This window comes from Salmo salar, chromosome 06 (genome assembly GCF_965601325.2).
Source record: "Salmo salar chromosome 06, fSalSal1, whole genome shotgun sequence".
In the NCBI taxonomy this organism is placed as follows: domain Eukaryota; kingdom Metazoa; phylum Chordata; class Actinopteri; order Salmoniformes; family Salmonidae; genus Salmo; species Salmo salar.
In genome coordinates this window covers 54965583-54986599 of record NC_138296.1, presented here as the reverse complement: position 1 = coordinate 54986599, position 21017 = coordinate 54965583, and the positions used below count along the sequence as shown (strand labels likewise).

At 43.7% G+C, this 21017-nt stretch overlaps 1 protein-coding gene and 1 pseudogene across 1 annotated transcript; one reads left to right on the top strand and one right to left on the bottom strand.

Moving 5' to 3' along the window:
* The first annotated feature begins 661 nt into the window (after positions 1–661).
* Positions 662–12057, top strand: LOC106607548 (uncharacterized; annotated as a pseudogene).
* A 6733-nt stretch (positions 12058–18790) lies between these two features.
* LOC106607565 (rho-related GTP-binding protein RhoB) lies at positions 18791–20447 on the bottom strand. The gene has a single exon (XM_014204620.3). The coding sequence runs from the start codon at positions 20249–20251 to the stop codon at positions 19661–19663; it is 591 nt and encodes a 196-aa protein (XP_014060095.1). The 5' UTR covers positions 20252–20447; the 3' UTR covers positions 18791–19660.
* Between the last annotated feature and the right edge of the window lie 570 nt (positions 20448–21017).

Sequence of the window (21017 nt, the reverse complement as noted above, 5' to 3'; positions counted from 1 at the left end):
TCCAAAACCGGCATAAAAAGCCAGACTACGGTTTGCAACTGCACATGGGGACAAAGATCGTACTATTTGGAGAAATGTCCTCTGGTCTGATGAAACAAAAATAGAACTGTTTGGTCATAATGACCATCGTTATGTTTGGAGGAAAAAGGGGGAGGCTTGAAAGCCGAAGTACACCATCCCAACTGTGAAGCACAGGGGTGGCAGCATCATGTTCTGGGGGTGCTTTGCAGCAGGAGGGACTGGTGAACTTCACAAAATAGATGGCAACATGAGGAAGGAAAATGATGTGGCTATATTGAAGCAACATCTCAAGACATCAGTCAGGAAGTTAAAGCTTGGTCGCAAATGGGTCTTCCGAATGGACAATGACCCCAAGCACACTTCCAAAGTTGTGGCAAAATGGCTTAAGAACAACAAAGTCAAGGTATTGGAGTGACCTCAAATACTAATTAAATTTTGTATTTAGTTTTCAGTAACAGTAGTTTTTTATACTATTTATACATTTGTATCACATAGTTTGTAAACATTTATAAACATTTTCAAGCATTTATAACATAGGTAATAATAATAATATATGAAATATTTATAAGCATTTATACATATAACCAAGTTTTCTAATGTACCTCTCACTGCTATGTTTTAACAGCAGGAAGTGTCCTTCATGCCCTCTGTGGGAGTGGAGTTCGTCACCCAGATGGGAGTCCACATCCCAGAGTTCGTCATCTCCGCTGTGGAGATTCACACTAACATGTACCACAAGAGCGCCGCCAATGCCAAGATCACCATGGAGCAGAACCAGATCAAGCTGAGAATTCCCGCTCCTCGGGGCTCCACCCAGCTCACCAGAGTCAGGCAAAAGAAAATGTAACTCAAAAAGTAAAACAAAAATTGCTTGTTTTCTATTGAGTAAATGTATCAAAAGTCATATGATTTGTCAGTGATTTTGTTCATCTGCACTTCTTCAACAACAGTAACAGAATGCTGACAGTGACCTCTGGTCAGGCTACTCTGATCCCCCCCCATGGATGAGGGCAGGACCAATGTCATGAATTGCAGCCCTCTCTTCTCTGGAGTGAAGTACTGCACCACCGTCCGTTACAACATCGCTGGTGACAACGCTGCCGCTCTCTATTTCCCTCTCAATGGAGAGACGAAGTAAGTACAACATTTGAGGGAGTTTGAATGTGTTTATCGAAGGTTATTGCTAATCTTCCATATTTGAAGGTCACACTAGCATCATACTAAACAACAGTCTCTCTCTTAGGTTTGCTGTTGACATCCAGCGCACTGGCAAGGTCTCGGAGTACACTGCCACCTTCGCCTATGAGCTCCTCAGCGAGGGCAAGGAGGGACGTCAAAAGGTTGACACTGTGATGATGATCCTGAGAAAAGAGGTTAGGAACATATCTGTCTAAGCACTACATTGTCCCTGGTTCATGCTTTGGTATTTATCAGCAATATATAGCAGTGGTATGAATCAGCTCACTTTGTGTGGTTAACACCTTTAGACGGAGCAAACCTAGAAAGAGCCTCGGCCCTTAAAACATAGCTAGCCGCCTGCTCACCTGAGCAGAGCAACTAGACCCTATCTTTAATTATGTCTTTAAGTTGTCACTCAGCCAGCAGAGGGTACCAAATCTATGGAAACAGTCTACTGTGATCGCAGTCGCCAAAAACAACCACCTAAAGGTTTTTAATGACTACAGACCAGTCACCTTGCCCTCCTCGGTCATGTCCTTTGAGAAACTGATTAAGAAGGAGATTTTGGATAAGGTGTTGTACCTTCTTAATCCGTTTCAGTTTGCATATAGGGCTAAACGGTGTGTACAGGATGCTACTGCCACACTACTTGACCTTCTATGCAAACATCTAGAGTTCTGCTTTTAACACCATTCAACACCACCTGTTAGTGAACCAACTCACTAATCATTTTGGTGTAGGCTCTCATGTAGTGGGCTGGATTCTTGACTTTCTAACCAACAGAATCCAGAGGGTAAGTGTGAATGGGTACTTGTCAGGGGAGCTGTCATGAACAGGCTCACCCCAGGGGTGTGTCCTCTCAGCATTCCTCTATATCTTATACACTGATGATTGTCCTAGCCAGTACGAGAACCGACACATACTGAAGTTGGATGACTAAAATGGACGACTGTAATAGTCAGTCTCCTTCATGCCGATGAAACTGCCCACGGACCTGTTGTTGATGATTTTGTACATTGTTGCATTCTTGCAGCTGTATTGATTTGAGGCATCAACCCCCTACCCCTCAGAACCCTATCATCAAGGGCCAGGTGGTAGACACTGTAGACAAATACAAGTATCTTGGCACAATGATTGATAATACATTGAACTTTGAGTGTAACACTGACATGTTGTGTAAGAGGGGCAATCAATGCCTTTTTTTGTCACAGGAAACTGGCAAAGTTCCAGGTAGACAGGACCTTGACGAATCTCTTTTATAAGTCATACATTAAGTCTGCCTTAACATTTTCTTTGATTTGCTGGTACGGCAACCTAGGTGTCAAAGAAAAAATGCACTAGCTAGAGGTGAAAGGAGTCCAGCAGAGTAGTCAGTCTGATCCGTACAACAGATAAGTGGTGAGGAAGGAAGAATCCATCCTGTTTGACTGTGCCCACCCCCTACACTATGACTTCCAGGACCTACACTCTGGCTTCCTGTTTAGATGACCCACTATTAAGACTAACAGATACAATAACTCCTTTAACCCCATGACCATTGCCATTTTGAATACAGGGAAGAGAAGAAGATAGGCTAGGGATTAGGATGATGTTGAGGATGACAATGGTAATATGTTGTTGTTGTTGATATTGATGATGATGATTTTTGTTTTAGTCAGCACATTGTTCATATGTTGTTGATGAGATTATCTAAGAATCAGTGGTGGAAAAAGTACCCAATCGTCGTACTTGAGTAAAAGTGAAGATACCTTAATAGAAAATGACTCAAGTAATTGTGAAAGTCACCAAGTAAAATCCTATTTGAGTAAAAGTCTAAAAGTATTTAGTTTTAAATTTACTTAAGGATCAAAAGTAAAAGTATAAATAATTTCAAATTTCTTATATTAAGCAAACCTGAAGGCACCATTTTCTTGTTTTATTAATTTATAGATAGCCAGGGGCAGGCTCCAACACTCACACTGTTTAGTGAGTCTGCCAGTTCAGAGGCAGTAGCGATGACCAGGGATGTTATCTTGATAAGTGTGTGAATTAGACAATTTTCCTGTCCTGCTAAAATTTCAAAAGGTAATGAGTACTTTTGCATGTCAGGGAAAATGCATGGAGTGTTACAGGCATCATATAGAGGAGACCAAGGCGCAGCATGTAGAGTGCTCATCGTTATATATTTGAATGGAAACGAACACTAGACAAAATAACAAAATGACAGCCAACAGTTCCATCAGGTTTACAAACTAAAGAGAAAGCAACTACCCACACAAACCAAGGGAAAAAGGCTGCCTAAGTATGGCTTCCAATCAGAGACAACGATAGACAGCTGCCTCTGATTGGAAACCATACCCGGCCAAAACATAGAAAACAAAAACCTAGAATGCCCACCCCCTATCACACCCTGACCTAACTAAACAGAGACTAAACAGCTCTCCTAGGTCAGAGCGTGACATGGAGTAAAAAGTACAAAATTGTCTTTAGGAATGTAGTGAAGTAAAAGTTGTCAAAAATATAAATAGTAAAGTACAGATACCGTGAAAAACTACTTAAGTAGTAATTTCAAGTATTTTTACTTAAGTACTTTACACCACTGCTAAGAATGCACAGAACACTTTAATTATTACGCAACTTTGGCTTGCTCTGCTTTTTTGCTGCTGCTAATGTCGATCACTAGTAGGCCTACTGTATATACATACACTATATATACAAAATTATGTGGACACCGCTAATTAGTGAATTTGGCAATTTCAGTCACACCCATTGCTGACATGTGTATGCAATCGAGCGCACAGCCATGCAATCTCCATAGACAAACATTGGCAGTAGAATGACCTTCTTGAAGACCTCAATGACTTTCAACATGGCACCGTCATAGGATGCCACCTTTCAAAAAAGTCAGTTAGGCAAATTTCTGCCCTGCTGTAGCTGCCTCGGTCAACTGTAAGTGCTGTTATTGTGAAGTGAAAACATCTAGGAGCAACAACGGCTCAGCCGCGAAGTGGTAGTCCACACAAGTTCCAAACTGCCTCTGGAAGCAACGTCACCACAAGAACTGTTCGTCGGGAGCTTCATGAAATGGGTTTCCATGACCAAGCAGCCGCACACAAGCCTAAGATCACCATGCACAATGGCAAGCGTCAGCTGTAGGGGTGTAAAGCTCGCCGCCATTGGACTCTGGAGCAGTGGAAATGTGTTCTCTTGAGTGATGAATCCCGCTTTCACCATCTGTCAGTCCGACGGACAAATCTGGATTTGGCAAATGTCAGGTGAACGCTACCTGCCCCCAATGCATAGTGCCAACTGTAAAGTTTGGTGGATGCGGTATAATGGTCTGGGGCTGTTTTTCATGGTTCGGGCTAGGCCCCTTAGTTCCAGAGAAGGGAAATCTTAACCCTACAGCATGAATTACATTCTATACGATTCTGTGCGATTCTGTGGGGAAGGCCCTTTCCTGTTTCAGCATGATAATGCCCCTGTTCACAAAGCGAGGTCCATACAGAAACGGTTTGTCGGGATTGGTGTGGAAGAACTTGACTGACTTGAACTTGTGTTTGCGTGGGTTGAACAGCTCTCCTCTATATCAATGTATTATTAATGTGTTACTCATTGCATTGTTTGGGTGATTTGTTACGGTTTCCTATTACGGTAAGATTTATTTTTGTTACGGTTTCCTATTACGGTAAGATTACGGTAAGATTTATTTTTGTTACGGTTTCCTATTACGGTAAGATTTATTTTTGTTACGGTTTCCTATTACGGTAAGATTTATTTCGTTTCGACAGCTCCAACGAGCTGTCAACGCTAAAGAATGGCGAAATCGCAGGACCGAAGCGAACGAGATATGAACACGCGAGCAAGAGTAGAAGGGGTGCAGGCTGAGCATTTCATCTGACCTCAACGCCATCGAAAACCTTCTGGGTTAATTAGAATGCCGACTGCGAGCCAAGCCTAATCGCCCAACATCAGTGCCTGACCTCACTAATGCTCTTGTGGCTGAATGGAAGCAAGTCCCTGCAGCAATGTTCCAACATCTAGTGGAATGCCTTCCCAGAAGACTGGAGGCTGTTATAGCAGCAAAGGGGGACCAACTCCGTATTAATGCCCATGATTTTGGAATGAGATGTTTGATGAGCAGGTCTCCACATACTTTTGGTCATGGTGTGTATTTGTATTGATGGCTGTCAGCCCTATGACTTGATATACTAGCTCATTGTATTCAGTATAACTGTGTGGCATTGTGATCCTCATGGATTTTTTATGTTCAATGTTGTTTTTTATGCTCCTTTGCGGCAAAACCAATTGCCCTCTGGGCTAAACACTCTCCTCCTCCTTGTTTCTTTAGGTGCTGATCCCACTGAGGCCACCACCACCATGAAGTACAACAGGAACAGGAACGTCCTGACCACAAACATCCAGATCCCCAACTACGATGTGGAGGCAGGAATCAGGGTTGATCTCACCGACAGCACAGCCAATGGAAAGTCCATCACCATTGACATCACCAACAAGAACATCCCTCAGCTGTCTCTGATTGGCCGCGCCAAGTAAGTAATCACAAAATCCCTCTCCATTAGCCACATTCATTGGTCCTTGTCTTCATAGATCAGCACACGTTGGAAATGAATTGAATCACTAAGAGATTCTGATGGTTTTCTTTCCTCCAGGCTTGAGACCATGACCGACAGTATGGTGCACATCCAGCTGGTTGTTCCTGCACCCAAGACTGACGCAGCTATAATTGCCACCATGAAGAGTGCAGAGGAACTCACCCTGGAGCTCAGGAGCGATGTCAAGCTCCCCGAGACCACCTGCATTCAGGGAGTCATTTTAAAATATGGTACGCTAATTCTACAAATTAGTAACACACCACTGTGTGGGGTGGAGGGCTGATCTTTATGTGATATGTTTATTTCACTTGTATGAATTCAACCAAGACAAAAGAAGCAAGACAACAAAATGGCTTCAAAGTTGAATGCACTAATAATACAGCATGTGTTCCTTTTAGATGAGAACAAGGTTCAGGTTCAGCTGGTGTCCAACATGGGCTCCGAGATCCAGAATCTCATCCCTTACACCGAAGCCCTTCAGGCTTGGCTGAAGCAGCTCTCTGAGGACATTCTGGACCAGCAGGTGGTCAGGACAGACATGAAACTGCGTCACATCTTCATCAAGTCTCTTGAGGTAAGACATAACACCTAAATCCTTTTCACACAGTCACCTCAATTCTTTTCATTTTTTATTCTTTCATAGAAGTTAAACCAATGGTGGCGGAGAAACACATAACAAAATGCAGAACATTTTTTAACAGGCCGGCAACAATTGGATGGACAAGATCACCATTGATGTTCCCATGGTTATGACACTGAAGGACAACATGCCAGAGCTGGCAATGCCCGCTATGCCCGAGAGACTGTACCTGAAATCGTAAGTACATCTGAAAGAAGTTAACTATTCTTTTGTCCAATTTCTTTTGCCTGGTAATCTATGTGATGTCATTGTCCAAAGAGTCCATCCATAGTAGACATCTCATTAATAGTAATAAACTATTTGCATTCTTTCAACAGTGAGAGCACATTCAAATACCAGTTCAACAAGGACCGTGTCATCATCACCATCCCCATGCCACTCGAATGTCATCTGAGGAGTTAAGGATCCCTGCCATGCTGATCACCCAAGTCTGTCTGTGCCCCAGGTCGGTCATGAGCTTGCCCCCAAGGATGTCCAGGTCCCCACCTTCTCCATCCCCTCCAACTATGACCTTTCTGTGCCACTCTTCGGAATGTTCGAAGTGTCTACTAAGGAAAAGAGCAACTACTACAACTGGGAGGGCATGGTCTCTGGTGGCAACAACTCTGGAGTACCCCAGCTACATTGCTCAGTTTAAGGTGGTCGCTGACAGTCCAATTGAACTCCTTGCTTTCACATCTGAAGGTAAACGTTTTCTCCTAACTTTTTTTAACCTTTTATATTTTTTTATAACCTTATCAAAAGCATATACAGTGGGGGACAAAAGTATTTGATCCCCTGCTGATTTTGTACGTTTGCCCACTGACAAAGAAAGAATCAGTCTATAATTTTAATGGTAGGTTTATTTGAACAGTGAGAGACAGAATAACAACAAAAATATCCAGAAAAACGCATGTCAAAAATGTTATAAATTGATTTGCATTTTAATGAGGGAAATAAGTATTTGACCCCCTCTCAATCAGAAAGATTTCTGGCTCCCAGGTGTCTTTTATACAGATAACGAGCTGAGATTAGGAGCAGACTCTTAAAGGGAGTGCTCCTAACCGCAGCTTGTTACCTGTAAAAAAGACACCTGTCCACAGAAGCAATCAATCAATCAGATTCCAAACTCTCCACCATGGCCAAGACCAAAGAGCTCTCCAAGGATGTCAGGGACAAGATTGTAGACCTACACAAGGCTGGAATGGGCTACAAGACCATCGCCAAGCAGCTTGGTGAGAAGGTGACAACAGTTGGTGTGATTATTCGCAAATGGAAGAAACACAAAAAAACTGTCAATATCCCTCGGTCTGGGGCTCCATGCAAGAGCTCACCTCGTGGAGTTGGAATGATCATGAGAATGGTGAGGAATCAGCCCAGAACTACACGGGAGGATCTTGTCAATGATCTCAAGGCAGCTGGGACCATAGTCACCAAGAAAACAATTAGTAACACACTACGCCGTGAAGGACTGAAATCCTGCAGCGCCTCTACCACCCTCCTGCTGGAAAATGGAGACTCCGTCGAGACCAACCTGGACAACAAGATCACCAGTAGTCAGACTCCTCAGGAGCAGTATGCCTCAATAAAGATGACATCCAAACTGAAAAACCATGAATTCAACCAGGAACTTAGCGCCATGAACAATGCTGAAATTATGGGAATGGATATGACAGGAGCTGTCTTCACCACCATCTTGAACAAGGCCAGTGAAAACCAGGAATATGCCATCTCTGGCTCCCTGAAGTACAAGAAGAATAGTGACAGCCATTTCATTCAGCTGCCTTTTGTTGAGCATATGCCTGCAGTCATTTAACAAGTCAAAATTGCAATGATGATGATGACGATGGAGAAGAGCAAAGGCCTGCTGCTGGATATTGACACCAAGTATGAAATCAGAGCCAAGATCCAGGGAAAAGTGAGTGAACTGAAACAAGTTGTTGAGAGCTTCGACATCAACCTATTCATTCAGGACCTGAAGAACTTCATCAACTCCCTTGAAAGCCACATTCCTACACTGATGGCCAAAATTCCCACTGAATAAATCATGAGCGTCCTGAAGTTAATCAGGGACACCGTTGTGAGTTGGATCAAGAAAAATGACATCACTGGCAAGATGAATGCTATTTACACCAAAAATTGATGAGATCCTGTCCAATTATGAGGTTGAAAAGATGGTTTAGAACATCATGGATGAGGATGTGGAAATCATGAAGTCCCACCAGCTATGAGAACACATTCAGTCAGCAATCAATGATCTTAAGTCTATTGATATCCAAGCCCCGCTGAAGAAAATCATGGCACACGTGAACAAATTTGTAAATGAACTGAATGCCTTTTACTTCAAGCAAATGGTAAACGACATGAGTGTATATTTTGAGAAGATCACGTCTTTCAATTATAACACATTCGCAGAAGAGCTGAAACAGAAACTCATCGAACTGAGCAGGGTCCCCTGTTTCGGAAAACTCAACGGAGGGTTCAGTCACCTCACCTGACTACAGCATGAGCACCACTGTAGAGTTCCGAAACGGCACAACTGCCAAATGACGCCAGAGTTCTAATTTATCTTCAACTCTCAGGCCAATTCTAACTCTGATCTGCTTGACTACACCCTGGATGCCAAAGCTGACATTGCTCTGCCCAAAATGAGCCGCATGTCTCTCTCTGAGAACATCAAGTTTGTGCACACCGCTTTCTCCTTGGACCATCAGGGAACAGTTGCTTTCTACAGTGCACCAGCCCAGGCTTCATTCAAGACCAATGCCAAGGCCATCACTGAGCCCTACACTGCTGAGCTGGTTAATAGAGAATGGAGTCTCTACCACACTGGAGACTACCTACAACCACAAACCTGCCACTTCTCACCATCTTCAATGAGGCTGCCATGACTCAGAAGGCTGTTGCTCTCCTGGAAGCTGGCATTGTCACTCTGACACTCACCAATGAGGGCAACGGGAAATCTGTCATCCAGGATTACTCTGATGAAGGAACCCACAAGTACGTTATGCAGATTGTCATGAACCTCAACACTGTCAAACTTGACTTCACTGGGGCATCTGACACCAACAAGCTGAAACTGAAGCATAAAGTGAATGTTGAAACTGGCATTTTCAGTCACATCATCACTGAAGCCAACACTGAGACTGAAACTCCCTTCATCAAGAGCAGTGTTGCTGAGCTGAATGCAGAGGCTAATGTGCAGGATCTGCACATTAGAGCTTGTAGGTGAAGTTGAGGGAATTATTTCCAACTCAATCAACTTCGTCGCTACACCCTATGAGTTTGTGCTTGACACCAAGAACAAGGAAAACACCTAGGTTGCACTCCCCTCCAAACTGACTGGAAAGATTGATCTTCAGAATGACTTTGCCATTACTCTCAACTCTGGAGTGCAGCAGGCTAGCTGGACTGGACTGGCATGATTCAACCAATACAAATACTCCCATTACTTCACAATGGACAACGGTGAGCAGGAAATCCAAGTCTTCACCCAGATTAATGGAGAAGCAAATCTTGATGCATTGAGGGAGCCCATCACCATTCCTAGAAGGTCTGATAAATTCATCAGTAGGACTGAGTTCTCTCTGTGGGAGGACACTAGTCTGAGTGCGCTCTTGACCACACCACAGCAGACCTTTGACATGGATGCCAAGCTCACATATAAGAAGAACCCTGAGATTATCACCATTGACATGGAGCCAATTCTCAAAGCCATCAACAAGCACACCAAGAGTCTGAACAAGAACATGATCGTTGGAAGGGACAAGGCTGTTGCCCTCCTCTTTACCTCATTTGACCAGGCAAAGGCAGAGTACGAAAAATACAACATTGAGCTGCCCAAAACCCTCAATGTTCCGGCATACACAGTTCCAGTGCTAAATATTGAGGTGTCTGGATTCAACATTCCAGTGCCGGACTTCAGTCTCATCTCAATGCCTAATATGCACGTTTCATCTGCTCTGAGCAAGCTGACCCTGCCAAAAATCACTCTGCCCAAAATGCAGAGCAATATCATGATCCCTGTCTTCGGCGACCTGACCTACGAGTTCTCAATGAAGACAGCTGTGCTGACAGTGAAGGCAAATGCTGGCTTCCTCAATCAGGATGATATCATTGTCTGATTTGACGCTCCCTCGAGTTTGATGTTCTGAAGGCCAAGATTGATGGCATCAGCACCTTCAACAGGAGCAATGGAGTGAAACTGGCCTCTATCCTGAATTTGGAAGCCATGTGTGTTGAGGGCAGCCATGACAGCACCATCAGCCACAATGGGGAAGGTATGGATGCTTCCATCACAAATACAGCTAAGGTCAATGTCCCTACCCTCTGGACTCTGGAAGTCAACCAGGAGGTCTTTGGAGATGGCCAGGAGGGCCTCATCATCCTCTCTGTGTCCTCTCCAAATGCCGGAATCCTCGGAGTCCAGCTGCAGGCCAAAAAAACAGCCCAAGTGAGAGGAAGACTATACGGCAGATACCCGGTAAAACTCATGTATATTTCAAGGACTTGATAAGTACTATTGCAATGCGTTTATGACAACCATGTAGAGCATGTTACAGTCCTGTTTCAATCTCCTATTTCTGTTTCTGTTCGGTTTTCATTGTCTCATGCAGTCTGAACCCACCACTGATGTGGATATCTTGGCCCTGAAAATGTCTGTGATCAACTCTGAGAAGCGAAACCTTCAGACCACCTGGAATATGGAGGTTCCCACTGAGATGCTCCTGGTAGTGAAGGAGAATGTGCCTGAGATCATTTCAGCAGTTCCTATTCAAGGATATCCTGTCTGCTCCCCAGAAGATGGCCAACAAACTTGAGAGTAGCATGGATCAGGGCAAGGTCATGTACAAGAGGGCTGTGGAAAACATTGCAGTTATGGATGTTACCATGGTCACTGAAAAGCTCTCAGTCAGCGTGATGTTCATCCTCAGGCAGTACCAGAAGAACATTCAGGTTTGGCTCGATGCTGCCATCAAGTTCCTGAGAGAGACCCAGTTCCAGATACCTGGACTTGAGGGGAAAATGTCCGATCTTGAGGCCTACCAGAAACTGAGTGGATGCTTCACTGAATTGGTTGAGGAAGCTATCAGGAAGGTTCCAGAATTCTTCACCTCCTACGGTGCAGCTATCCTTGAACAGATCAGAAACATTGAATTCACTCTCCCCGGCTCCAGCAATCTTGTCAGCGGGAGAAAAATCTTGGATGACTTGATGGCCATCATGGAGATGATACAGGAGCAGTTGATCGTCATTGTGAAGAAAGTTTGAGATATCACTCTGGAAGATATCATATGCAGGCTGTCTGTATTCCTGCGCTTAACTGTGGAGAAAACCAAAGAGCTCATTGTCTCCCTGAAATCCCAGGATGTGGAGAAACTCACCATGTGGATGAGGGTCTACAGCGGCACCATCAACTCCTGTGCCATGTCTGATATCACACAGCAAATCAAGGAAGCCAAGAGAATCATCAGAGAATACTTCCACCCTGTCAAACTCAAGCTCGAAGACCTCTTTGCTGAAATGTCCATTGAGCAGCACAACGCTGATATCCAGTCCTGGATTGACTCCATAATTCACCTCATTAATGCCATCCACACCAAGGTCATTTCGGTTCCTTCAGCACATTACCATAAATGCTGAGTCTTTTGTCACAGTGAGTGACAAACACATGGAAATTGAAATTTGTATTCCATTCATTGCACAGCTTGACATGTAAAACATATATGCTCAGCATACAAACATAACTGTTATTCTCACATAGTGTAGCCTATTCATATTGTAATGCATTTCAATTTATTTTTTGTAAATTACTAATTTAGTTTATTATTCACAAGGAAAGACAGCCACCTTGACTGGTCTTACTTTGCTGCATTTGTATCTTATTCTATTTAAAAACGTAAAAGAAAAACATGAATAAAGACCTTTTGTACTGCAAATGACAAAATAAATGTTCTATATCACTCCCACGCCCATTCATATCCTTTCATCCATCTTCTTTGACCACTATCAATAACAGCAACCGCGTAAGCCTATGTCATCTTATCCTACACAGTAAATGGGACTGATGGGACTCTGATTTAGGTCAAATACCCTATGAAACAATGCTTTTAAATTAAATCAGGCGAAGTGGGGGGTGACATAACTTTGGGGGGTCTGGGGGTCCTCCATTTTTGGGGGCATCTAAAGCTAATTTGCTGCATTTCTACACAATCTAATATGACCCATGGCCCTTCTAGCCATCTCTAATTAGAACAACAAAGTAAGCAAAAATGCCGAGTCATCAAGCTAGATAAGAGATCATTCTTAAATTTAAGTGATTGTTAAGACTGAACTAGATCAATGATAATTCAATAATCAATATTGTGTTGCAACTTGCACCTTTAACCAATAGCCAAACAAATGAACAACTTACACATGAAGTACAAATACTTTTGATTGTCTTTATTAAGACACCCTCCATATCAAATTCGTGGGCCATGAGTCTAGCCAATAACTCAACTCTCTCCCTTTCAAACTTTTTTTTCTTTATGTCTCAAGGAAAGGTCTGGAAAACAAAACTTTTACAAAAACACAAACACCTACACATTAACACACAGAAAAAGTAACCCTCCATATAATTCATATAAAATCAAAGCAAAGTTTATTTGTCACATGTGCCGAATACAACCGGTGTAGACCTTACAGGGAAATGCTAACTTACAAGCCCTTAACCAACAATGCAGTTTAAAGAAAAAAAAAAGAAGTAAGAATAACAAATAATTAAAGAGCTGCAGTAAATAACAATAGCGAGTCTATATACAGGGGGTACCAGTACAGAGTCAATGTGCGGGGTCACCAGTTAGTCGAGGTAATTGATGTAATATGTATATGTAGAAAAGTGACTATGCATAGATAATAACAGAGAGTAGCAGCAGGGTGGGGGGGGGGGGAAATGCAAATAGTCTGGGTAGCCATTTGATTACCTGTTCAGGAATCTTATGGCTTGGGGTTGGAAGCTGTTTAGAAGCCTCTTGGACCTAGACTTGGAGCTCCGGTACTGCTTGCCGTGCGGTAGCAGAGAGAACAGTCTAATACTAGGGTGGCTGGAGTCTTTGACAATTTTTAGGGCCTTCCTCTGACACTGCCTGGTATAGAGGTCCTTGATTGCAGGAAGCTTGGCCCCAGTGATGTACTGGGCCGTACGCACTACCCTCTGTAGTGCCTTGCAGTCAGAGGCAGAGAAGTTGCCATACCAGGCAATGATGCAACCCGTCAGGATGCTCTCGATGGTGCAGCTGTAAAACCTTTTGAGGAGCTGAGGACCCATGCCAAATCTTTTCAGTCTCCTGAGGGGGAATAGATTTTGTCGTGCCCTCTTCACGACTGTCTTGGTGTGCTTGGACCATGTTAGTTTGTTGGTGATGTGGACACCAAGGAACTTGAAGCTCTCAACCTGCTCCATTATAGCCACGTCGATGAGAATGGGGGCGTGCTCGGTCCTCCTTTTCCTGTAGTCCACAATCATCTCCTTTGTCTTGAACACATTAGGAGAGAGAGGTTGTTGTCCTTGCACCACACGGTCAGGTCTCTGACCTCCCTATAGGCTGTCTCATCGTTGTCGGTGATCAGGCCTACCACTGTTGCGTCATCAGCAAACTTAATGATGGTGTTGGAGTCATGCCTAGCCGTGCAGTCATGAGCGAACAGGGAGTACAGGAGGGAACTGAGCACGCACCCCTGACGGGCCCCCATGTTGAGGATCAGCGTGGCGAATGTGTTGTTACCTACCCTTTCCACCTAAGGGTGGCCCGTCAGGAAGTCCAGGATCCAGTTGCAGAGGGAGGTGTTTAGTCCCAGGATCTTTAGCTTAGTGATGACATTTGAGGGCACTATGGTGTTGAATGCTGAGCTGTAGTCAATGAATAGCATTCTCACATAAGTGTTCCTTTTGTCCAGGTGGGAAAGGGCAGTGTGGAGTGCATCATCTGTGGATCTGTTTAGGCGGTATGCAAATTGGAGTGGGTCTAGGGTTTCTGCGATAATTGTGTTGTGAGCCATTACCAACCTTTCAAAGCACTTCATGGCTATGGACGTGAGTGCTACGGGTCTGTAGTCATTTAGCAAGGTTGCCTTTGTGTTCTTGGGCACAGGGACTATGGTGGTCTGCTTGAAACATGTTGGTATTACAGACTCAATCAGGGACATGTTGAAAATGTCAGTGAAGACACCTGCCAGTTGGTCAGCACATGCCCGGAGCACATGTCCTGGTAATCCGTCACTGGGCAGCTCGCGGCTGTGCTTTCCTTTGTAGTCTGTAATAGTTTGCAAGCCCTGCCACATAAGACAAGCATCTGAGCCGGTGTAGTATTATTCAATCTTAGCCCTGTATTGACGCTTTACCTGTTTGATGGTTCGTCACAGGGCATAGCAGGATTTCTTGTAAGCTTCTGGGTTAGAGTCCCGCACCTTGAAAGCGGCAGCTCTACCCTTTCGCTCAGTGCGAATGTTGCCTGTAATCCATGGCTTCTGGTTGGGGTATGAACATACAGTCACTGTGGGGACGATGTCCTCGATGCACTTATTGATAAAGCCAGTGACTGATGTGGTGTACTCCTCAATGCCATCGGAAGAATCCCAGAACATGTTCCAGTCTGTGATAGCAAAACAGTCCTGTAGTTTAGCATCTGCTTCATCTGACCACTTTTTTATAGACCGAGTCACTGGTGCTTCCCGCTTTCATTTTTGCTTGTAAGCAGGAATCAGGAGGATAGAGTTGTGGTCGGATTTACCAAATGGAAGGCGAGGGAGAGCTTTGTACGCGTCTCTGTGTGTGGAGTACAGGTGATCTAGAATTGTTTCCCCTCTGGTTGCACATTTAACATGTTGATAGAAATTTGGTAGAACTGATTTAAGTTTCCCTGCATTAAAGTCTCCGGCCACAAGGAGCGCCGCCTCTGGGTGAGTGGTTTCCTGTTTGCTTATTTCCTTATACAGCTGACTGAGTACGGTCTTAGTGCCAGCATCTGTCTGTGGTGGTAAATAAACAGCCACTAAAAGTATAGCTGAAAACTCTCTAGGCAAGTAGTGTGGCCTGCAATTTATCACAATATACTCTACTTCAGGCGAGCAAAATCTAGAGTTCCTTAGATTTCGTGCACCAGCTGTTTACAAATATGCACAGACCGCCCCCCCTCGTCTTACCATAGTGTGCTATTCTATCTTGCCGGTGCAGCGTATATCCCGCTAGCTGAATATCAATGTCGTCATTCAGCCACGATTCCGTGAAACATAGGATATTACAGTTTTTGATGTCCTGTTGGTAGGATATTCGTGATCGTACCTCATCTAATTTATTGTCCAATGATTGCACGTTGGCGAGTAGTATTGACGGTAACGGCAGCTTTCCCAGTCGCCTTCTCCGGGTCCTGACCAGGCACCCGGCTCTTTGTCCTCTGTACCTGTGTTGCTTCCTCTTGCAAATAACGGGGATGTCGGCCCTGTGGGGTGTTTGGAGAATGTCTTGTGCATTGTCCTTGTTGTAGAAAAAATCTTTGCCTAATCCGAGGTGAGTGATTGCTGTCCTGATATCCAGAAGCTCTTTTTTGCTGTAAGCTACGGTTGCAGAAACATTATGTACAAAATAAGTAACAAATAACGCGAAAAAACCCCCCCACATTTTAACACAATTGGTTGGGCGCCCGTAAAACTGCTGCCATTTCTAGGTTTGTAGGCCTCCTTGCTCGTACATGCTTTTTCAGTTCTACCCACACATTTTCTATAGGATTTAGGTCAGGGCTTTGTGATGGCCACTGCAATACCTTGACTTTGTTGTCCTTAAGGCATTTTGCCATATCTTTGGAAATATTCTTGGGGTCATTGTCCATTTGGAAGACCCATTTGCGACCAAACTTTAACTTCCTGACTGATGTCTTGAGATGTTGCTTCAATATATTGTGGCGTACAGCAGGTCAGCCACCAGGGGGAGACTCTTCGAGGCCTGGTAACAGATAGAGCCATCGCCTCGTGATGTATACTCCATCTGCTGGACGTGCTAGGTCTCGATGGGCTCCCCAGCCAGGACTAATTGGGGCTGATTGGGAGCTGGTGAGTAATCAAGGGCAGATTGCTCACCAGCTGTGCAAGGCCCATAAAGCTGCCATAAGGGCAGCACACAGGGAGATTGGGGGAAGAAAGGACTCCTGTGTTATTGTTGACGGTTGCAGAGGTAAGAAGAGGGAGTTCAGTTTTGTGCCCGACAGGATACAGCCAGACCCAGAAGACGGTGTCCCAGAGAGGGTCTCATGGAGGAGACCTATCCTTTTCTTTTTGATCTATTATTTAAATAAACACCCTTGAAACTGAGCTAATCCTTCTCTGTCCGTGTCTGATACGGGTAAACGTCTTGACCAAACCCCCTGGTCTGCCACAATATCCACATAATTTCCCTTCCTCATGATGCCATCTATTTTGTAAACGTCTTGACCAAACCCCCTGGACTGCCACAATATCCACATAATTTCCCTCCCTCATGATGCCATCTATTTTGTGAAGTGCACCTTTCCCTCCTGCAGCAAAGCACCCCCACAACATGATGATGCCACCCCCGTGCTTCACGGTTGGGATGGTGTTCTTCGGCTTACAAGCATCCCCCTTTTTCCTCCAAACATAACGATGGTCATTATGGCCAAACAGTTCTATTTTTGTTTCATCAGACCAGAGGACATTTCTCCAAAAATTATGATCTTTGTCCCCATGTGCAGTTGCAAACCATAGTCAGGCTTTTTTTATGGCGGTTTTGGAGCAGTGGCTTCTTCCTTACTGAGCGGCCTTTCAGGTTATGTCGATACAGGACTCGTTTTACTGTGGATATGGATACTTTTGTACCTTTTTCCTCCAGCATCTTCACAAGGTCCTTTGCTGTTGTTCTGGGATTGATTTGCACTTTTCGCACCAAAGTACGTTCATCTCTAAGAGACAGAATGCGTCTTCTTCCTGAGTGGTATGATGGCTACGTGGTCCCATGGTATTTATACTTGAGTACTATTGTTTGTACAGATGAATGTGGTACCTTCAGGCGTTTGTAAATTGCTCCCAAGGATGAATCAGACTTGTGGAGGTCTACAATTTCTTTTCTGAGGTCTTGGCTGATTTCTTTTGATTTTCCAATGATGTCAAGCGAAGAGGCACTGAGTTTGAAGGGAGGCCTTGAAATAGATCCACAGGTACACCTCCAATTGACTCAAATTATGTCAAATAGCCTATCAGAAGCTTCTAAAGCCATGACATCATTTTCTGGAATTTTCCAAGCTGTTTAAAGGCACAGTCAACTTAGTGTATGTAAACTTCTGACCCACTGGAATTGTGATACAGTGAATTATAAGTGAAATAATCTGTCTGTACACAATTTTTTGAAAAATTACTTGTGTCATGCACAAAGTAGATCTCCTAACCGACTTGCCAAAACTATAGTTTGTTAACAAGAAATTTGTGGAGTGGTTGAAAAACGAGTTTTAATGACTCCAACCTAAGTGTATGTAAACTTCCGACTTCAACTGTATGTAACCTGATTGGGCATCCAAGAACTTCTGTGTCCTACAAAAAAAGTCCCCCCTCTATGTTGTTCCTGCATTATGTTTTTCATGTCTCTTTCTCCACTGCACCTGTTTCTAGACAATGTATTGTAGTTTTACAATTATTGTGTAATATCCTGACAGTTCTCTTGATAGAACCATCCCAAAACATCCCCATTTTAGAAACAGAAACTGTCTATCTTATCTCCCCAGTTTAAACCAATAACGTAGACAATACAGTAGAAGGGGAAAGAATTGTGTCATTGTCACTAAGCTGACCACCGCAGACCACCTTCACATTTAGTAGGCCTACCAGTGCTTCCAGTCGTTTCTATGTAGTTGGGGTGTAATGGAAAGCAGTCCTCTGAGCTCATTTCCTCTTATTGTGCTGTAATACTATTTCCAGTATTGTTTTTTTCTGTTTTATTTCTCCTCTTGCTTTTGATAGCTTTCCACACCACCCAACCCCTTCCTGCATCAGGGGTAATTGGTGTTGTCCTGAATTGTGTTGCCATTTATCCTAAACAAGGCTGGAGTGAAAACATGCATGATGTGGGTGAGCTGCCGCTAGCAGTAAGCTATAGTTGCATTACATAAGTTGATTGCTTTGTGACCCTGAGGAACACGAGACACATAGGTCAGCGTTGAAAGATTATTTTTTTTAAATCTCTATATTGACGGTGACCTTAAATTCCTGACTATGAAACTGTCCCTATCAATTATGGGACAGATAGTTATACACAAAAGTAAAATAATTAGGTTTTACCATGTGCATTTACATCACCAGCAGAGGCCAAACAAATGGAATTCAACTGGCAGTAGGCTATACATTATGATCATATCTTTATTTAAAAACAATTGAAATAACTGGGACACAAACTTGAAAACATAAAAATATATTGCACTATTGGGGTCTTTTTGAAACTCCATATACAATATGTGAAATAAATGCATTCATTCTTTACAGTGCTGCAGACCCTGTCATCTTAATGCAATGTCAACAATTTACACACAAAAAAACCCACTGGAGGCAGGATGGACAGCCTTTTTGATCAGTATGAGAGCAACTTGGCCAAAAAAAATGTAGTCTAAGGCTTACTCTTCAAAACAGTCAAGTAGGCTCCAACACTTTGAGCAAGTAGAATCTTGGCTTGAAAGTTGGGCAATAACCTCTTTCACATTAATAATGCAATGTGACCATATAAGGGGATAAAGCTTCACTAAAACTCGAGGTTGTACGTTGCTTTTCCCTTTTGAGCACTGCTTTCTGCTATAGGGCTACATTTCCCTCCACAGATTCCATAAATTGCCAAACACACTGGTTGCTTATCAACAAGCCTTGGCCCCCGACACTCAAGTAGGCTACTTGGAACAAGATCCTCAAAGACTACAGCATCATTTCTGGCAGAAACTTGAATATTTGACAAACGTATTTCTTCAGTAAATTATAAATCACAGGGAGTGTCCGTTGTACTTGATTGTATATTCGAGTCAAATAAGGTACATTGGTCAGAATAGATCCAGATGATGATCCATAATCAGATTATCATTTATTTTGAACATTATGCTACTGGCTCGCAAGAAAGTCTTTGATGGGAGACACGCACAGTTGTTTTTTGTTTCAAGCACAACAGGTCTTGATGGTGTTGGCAGCCGTGGGGCTACATTATCGCTTACGTCAGCTGTTCATTCAATCACAACAACGAACAGCAGTTTACACAACCGCTGGAGGGTTTTGATCTCTTCTGTAAAGCTGCACGTGTCGCAGTGTCGAACACCTCCCGAATACCATCCTTTGTTTTAGCAGAACACTCCAAATAGTCATATGCACTAATTCGCGCGGCCATGGCGCGCCCGTCCTCTGTTTTCACGGGTTCCTGTTTCATTCTGGACAGCTCGGTCCTAACATTGTCGTCGTTGCGCAAGTCTCTCTTGTTGGCAACTAAAATAATTGGCACGTTGGGACAAAAGTGCTTAACCTCTGGCACCCATTTCTCGGGGATGTTTTCGAGGGAGTCCGGGCTGTCCACGGAAAAGCACATCAGGATGACATCAGTGTCCGGATAGGACAGCGGGCGAAGGCGGTCGTAGTCCTCCTGTCCAGCCGTGTCCCATAGTGCTAGTTGGACTTGCTTGGTGTCCACTTCAATGTCCGCCACATAGTTGTCAAATACAGTTGGCACATAGACCTCAGGAAACTCGTCTTTGCTGAATACAATCAGCAAGCAGGTTTTCCCACACGCGCCGTCACCGACGACGACCAGCTTTTTCCGTATCTCTGCCATTTGTTGCTTTCGACACAGACCACTTTCCCTTGATTCTAGCTTTTAAACAAATATGACATTCGAAAACAATTATGTATCAGCTGTCTTTGTGTTAGCTAGCTACGAATTCTGGCTAGAATGTATGCAAGCGCGTTTAGCCGCTCGACTCGATAATTCCCAAATATTTTCCCCTGTCCGACCGCTGTTGCGCTTGCTTTATAAAGAGCACGGCGCTTTCCTAATATAGCAATCCAATCGTAACTACCGAAGTGATATCATCATTTCGAAAAAAGGAGGTGATTGGATCCCAGTCCTGCTTTGTCGGTAGGGGAGGGTAGTGTACCACGAGGATCATGTCTCGCCCAGATACCGACATGGGATCAACTAATTTGGCAATGTCTTTGGCATATTTCCTACATTTTTTTTTTCAATAAATGTTTCCTAATTCACATTCACATAACTTAATGTATGAATAGTCATTTGACATAGGCCTATATGCCACTATCCATCTGACAAACACAGAAGGCCTATACTAAAGTAGAGCCAGCTCTAGGCCTACAAAAAAAAAAGATGTTTATATTTCAATAAATTGTGGCTCGCAGCTGGCCATCAAATAACACGATAACAATTCCCAACGCGACGTTTTTTTCCCAGGGCCTAAGTACGGGCAGGCCTATGTCCCCCATGAAACAACTTGCTTTCTTTCCCCATGAAACAAAGGTGATAAAATATTGCAAAATTGCTCAAACCAATAGGACTATTTGAAATTAGCTCATGTAGAGTATGT